This window comes from Athene cunicularia, unplaced genomic scaffold (assembly GCF_003259725.1).
Source record: "Athene cunicularia isolate RWA unplaced genomic scaffold, athCun1 SCF_20, whole genome shotgun sequence".
In the NCBI taxonomy this organism is placed as follows: Eukaryota; Metazoa; Chordata; class Aves; order Strigiformes; family Strigidae; genus Athene; species Athene cunicularia.
Genome location: NW_020799267.1, coordinates 44308 through 46493, shown reverse-complemented (window position 1 = coordinate 46493; position 2186 = coordinate 44308). Strand labels below are relative to the sequence as shown.

Here is a 2186-nt window from a genome sequence, read left to right as displayed (position 1 = left end):
GGGGGGGGGGGGGTGGTTTGTTGTTTTGTTTTTGGTTTTTTTTTTTAATAGAAATTAATTAAGTCACCTGCACACCAGTAAGCTAAATGCCAGCTTAACTCTGGAAACACCGCTTAACCAGAACACAGTCACGTCCCACAGCACCAGCTCCCCCTGCGGAGCCCTTCATCACACCCCACACCCAGGACCGCGACCCCCACGTAAGCCACGGGGGTCCAGGTCCGCATCCCCCCTGCCCGGGGGTCCCCGCACCGCAGGGCCGTACCCAGAAAGCCAGGCTCAGCAGCAGCAGCACGGTCTTGGAGGTGATCACGCCGCAGTCCATGTCGTGGGGCTGAGAGAGCAGGGCTGGGACCAACGAGCAGGGACAGGCTTTGGGTCTCGCGTGGGGCCGCCCCTGGGCCCGCCCCATCTCTTCCCCCCACCCAGGGCGGGGGCCAGTCAGTGGTTCCTTATGGCCAACAAGGCACTTTCTCAGGCAAGGGGTTGGGGAGCGCCGAGAACAAACGTCAAAGCAAATTATTGTTGGCTTCGACGTGCCTTTTTTTTTTTTAAAAAAAAAAAAACTTTTGCAACATTCATTCTTAGTTAAACAGAGCTTTTGTGCGGCTAAAAGCTTTCCATCAACTCTGCCTTCCCGGATTGCTAACCCACAGCTGTGTATCTCCCTTTCTCAGCCTTTCTGGGTCTGGTACCGTCTCACACCCATCTTTTCAATCGCGTGAGCCACGAAAAGCAGGAATACAGCTACAACTTGGGTTTGGATACTCAGCAGTATGTCCTAACCGCTGAAATGTGAGGCTGAACAGCCACAGGGAGAGAGGGATTTCAATCTGGTGGCTGCAGAGGGCATGAAAACATTGCTTGCTTTTCATCAGCCAAACCTCGTGCTTTTAAAAACAAGTCAAAGGTGTAGGGCTGGCAGCCAGGGGTTTGTTTTGTAAGGAGGACCTGAACTGAGCTGAACTCAACTCTCCGCTGGGCTGCAGGATGCAACGATAACAAGTTTCCAGTCTTTTCCCCTTCCTGACAAAAATACATGTGAGCTTTCCTTCGGGGGATACGGATTTTGGGGAGGTTGTGCTGAAATAGCTCTCCAGCGGGAAATCACAGAGATTACAAAGTCTCTGCCCCACAGATCATGAATTTATGCCACAGGAGGGCCTTGTGCCCGCTGCCAAAATCACAGAAAACCCCACACAGAAAGTGGGGTGAAGCCGATCTGCAAAACTAAGTTCCTTTAAGAGTAAAGATCAGTGCACTCAGATCTTGATGACTGCTGACAGAGCCCCTCCTGCCAGCAAACCCGGTTTTGTTGTGATAACGTCTATTATAGCAATAAACATTAAGAGTGGAGTATTTCTTCATTTAAAAAAAAGCCAGTATTTTCACTTTTCCTTGCAGCGTGGCAGGCTGAGGTGTTAATAAAGAAAGGAAAACACCTGGAAACAGTTTATCTTCATAATTTTGTGCGAATGACTAGGGGAAATACTCTGAAGGAGAATGAAAGGGCAAATCCTGAAGTTTCGTTTGAAATTAAATGTAAAGGAATAAAAAAAAAAAACCACCCAAAAACCAACCCAAACAACAGGGAAACCACCTTGCCAACCAAACCCCATCTTTCTTTAATCTCAAAATACTGTTTCCATTTTGGTTGCTTGTTAGTTCTCTATTTTATTTTAAAATAAAATAAAGGTAGTTTCAGAATGAGAACAAAACAGCATTCTTAATCAAAATGTTACCAGCTGTATGCTGTTTCTTTCAAAACAAAATTGTTATTAAAATCAACAACGGCTGCTTCTGTATTAAAGTTGGCCTCAAAAGTAACTTGCCAGAACAAGGATGTGCCTGTGGAAATGTATCCCAACCATCGCAGACAGCCGCAGTTATATTCTGCATCATTCTCAACCAAATTAGTTTTAAAATCAGGAATTTCCCGTTGAACACGGGATTTCCAAAAAGCAGTAAGCTGAAAGTTTCAGTCAGCTTTGGAAAGGAGTGAGGAAAAAAGGGAAATTAGAAGTATCTAACACAATAAGAGTTCCAGAGCTGCTCTTTGCCTTGGGACCTTTTGCCCTGGATTAACTGGGTGGGTTTGTCTGGTTTAAGTCTGACTACATTAAGAAAACAACCTGTTTCCCACTGATTTATTTATTGCCTGTTTTGCAACATGGAAGCTCAACATT

General features: G+C 46.0%; 1 protein-coding gene across 1 annotated transcript in view; it reads right to left on the bottom strand.

The window, feature by feature from the left end:
- The window catches only part of LOC113490683 (tetraspanin-36-like), a 23892-nt gene extending 23449 nt beyond the window's left edge, over positions 1-443 (bottom strand). The window contains exon 1 of the mRNA XM_026867245.1: positions 266-443. Coding sequence (XP_026723046.1) covers positions 266-412 — 147 coding nt within the window. The 5' untranslated portion in view covers positions 413-443. The remainder of the gene's footprint in view (positions 1-265) is intronic.
- Positions 444-2186: the final 1743 nt, after the last annotated feature.